The sequence below is a fragment of the Myotis davidii genome, unplaced genomic scaffold (genome assembly GCF_000327345.1).
Source record: "Myotis davidii unplaced genomic scaffold, ASM32734v1 scaffold826, whole genome shotgun sequence".
NCBI lineage: Eukaryota > Metazoa > Chordata > Mammalia > Chiroptera > Vespertilionidae > Myotis > Myotis davidii.
Window position 1 is genome coordinate 222,855 of NW_006297142.1, and position 1,300 is coordinate 224,154.

At 65.5% G+C, this 1,300-nt stretch overlaps 1 protein-coding gene across 1 annotated transcript in view; it reads right to left on the reverse strand.

Annotated features, from left to right (window-relative positions):
• The window catches only part of SYT7 (synaptotagmin 7), a 24,563-nt gene that overhangs the window by 279 nt on the left and 22,984 nt on the right, over positions 1 to 1,300 (reverse strand). Inside the window, exon 5 of the mRNA XM_015569809.1 lies at positions 817 to 1,016. Within this exon, the coding sequence (XP_015425295.1) occupies positions 817 to 1,016 (200 nt within the window). The remainder of the gene's footprint in view (positions 1 to 816; positions 1,017 to 1,300) is intronic.

Here is a 1,300-nt window from a genome sequence, read left to right on the forward strand (position 1 = left end):
GCCCCATGGGCCCTGCCGCCTAGGATCATGGGGACAAAGGGGCCTCCTCAGGCTGGGGACCAGCTACCTCGCCAGGCCCCTCCTCCCTGCCCTGCCAGCCCACTTCCTTTGGGAGCCTGGGCGCCCGGCCTGTGGCACAGTGGGACCCCATACTCTCTGTAAGAGGAGGAAACGCGGCTCGGGAAGGCGATGACTGTTCCGAGTTAGGGCCGGGACCTGGCCCCAGGCCGCCTGCCTCCCAGGCTCACACGCTAACACTAAACCATAACGGAACAGGAAGAGCCATTTCAAAGTAGGAAAACGGAAGGGTCATGCCACAGAGGCACCTCCTGGCAAACCTCCAGGCCAGGCAGGGACCTTCCGGCTCATCTGTGAGGAGCAGCTGCCGCGTTTCACCAGGAGAACGTGGACACACCACGCCGGGGTGCTGCAGGGTCTGGAGCAGTCGCTCCATTTTTCTCCAGGGAGAGCAGTGAAGCTCAGAGAGGCCAGGGGTTTGCCCACGGCTAACGCAGGGGAGGTGGACGTGCCCCACGCGGCTCGCCCTCCGCAGATGGGACCCTGGGGGACGCTGCTCCGAGGTCCTTTCCCCGAAGGTCATTTTGGGATCCCGGGCAAGCCTTCCTCCCCTGCCTTTCCAGCTGGCTTCCTGGCGACCAAGCCTTAGCACCACACGTCCAACCTCCTCATCCTCAGAAGCCCGGAGGGGGCAGGGACGGACCCGATGTGGCCCCCTCTCCCAGGGCCCGGTCCTGTGCTCGCCCACCTCCCCTCCTGCGTCTTGTGAGGACAGACCCCCGCCTGCCTCGCCCCTACCTTGCCGATGACGTCGTTGCGGCTGAGCCTGTCCTTGTCCATGACCGTGATGACGATGGTGGTCTCCCTCAGCTTCTCCGTGGGGACATCGAAGGCGAAGGACTCGTTGAAGATGGGGTTCAGGTTCCTCTTCATCGTCACCGTCTTCTTCTTCTCCACCCGCTTGTCCTTGTACATCAGCCACACCTTCACGTAGGGGTCTGAGCACCAGGGGGGCAGGGTGAGCCGGCAGCGGGCGGCTTCCCAGGGCGCCCGTCTCCCCCCGGGGGCGGCAGCGGGGGCAGGCTCCAGCCAGCCCCCTGTGCCTGTGTCCGGCCCTGAGAGCGGCACTGACAGCACAGTAGAGAGGCCAGCTTCCTCCTGGAAAGGGGCCACTACTGTCGGTGAAACCAGCACGTGGCTGAGCCAGGTGCCCAGGGGGCCACCGCCCTCCCCCCTCCTGGAGTTTGGCCCTCCTAGGCGCCTTTCTGGTGCAGGAGCCCCC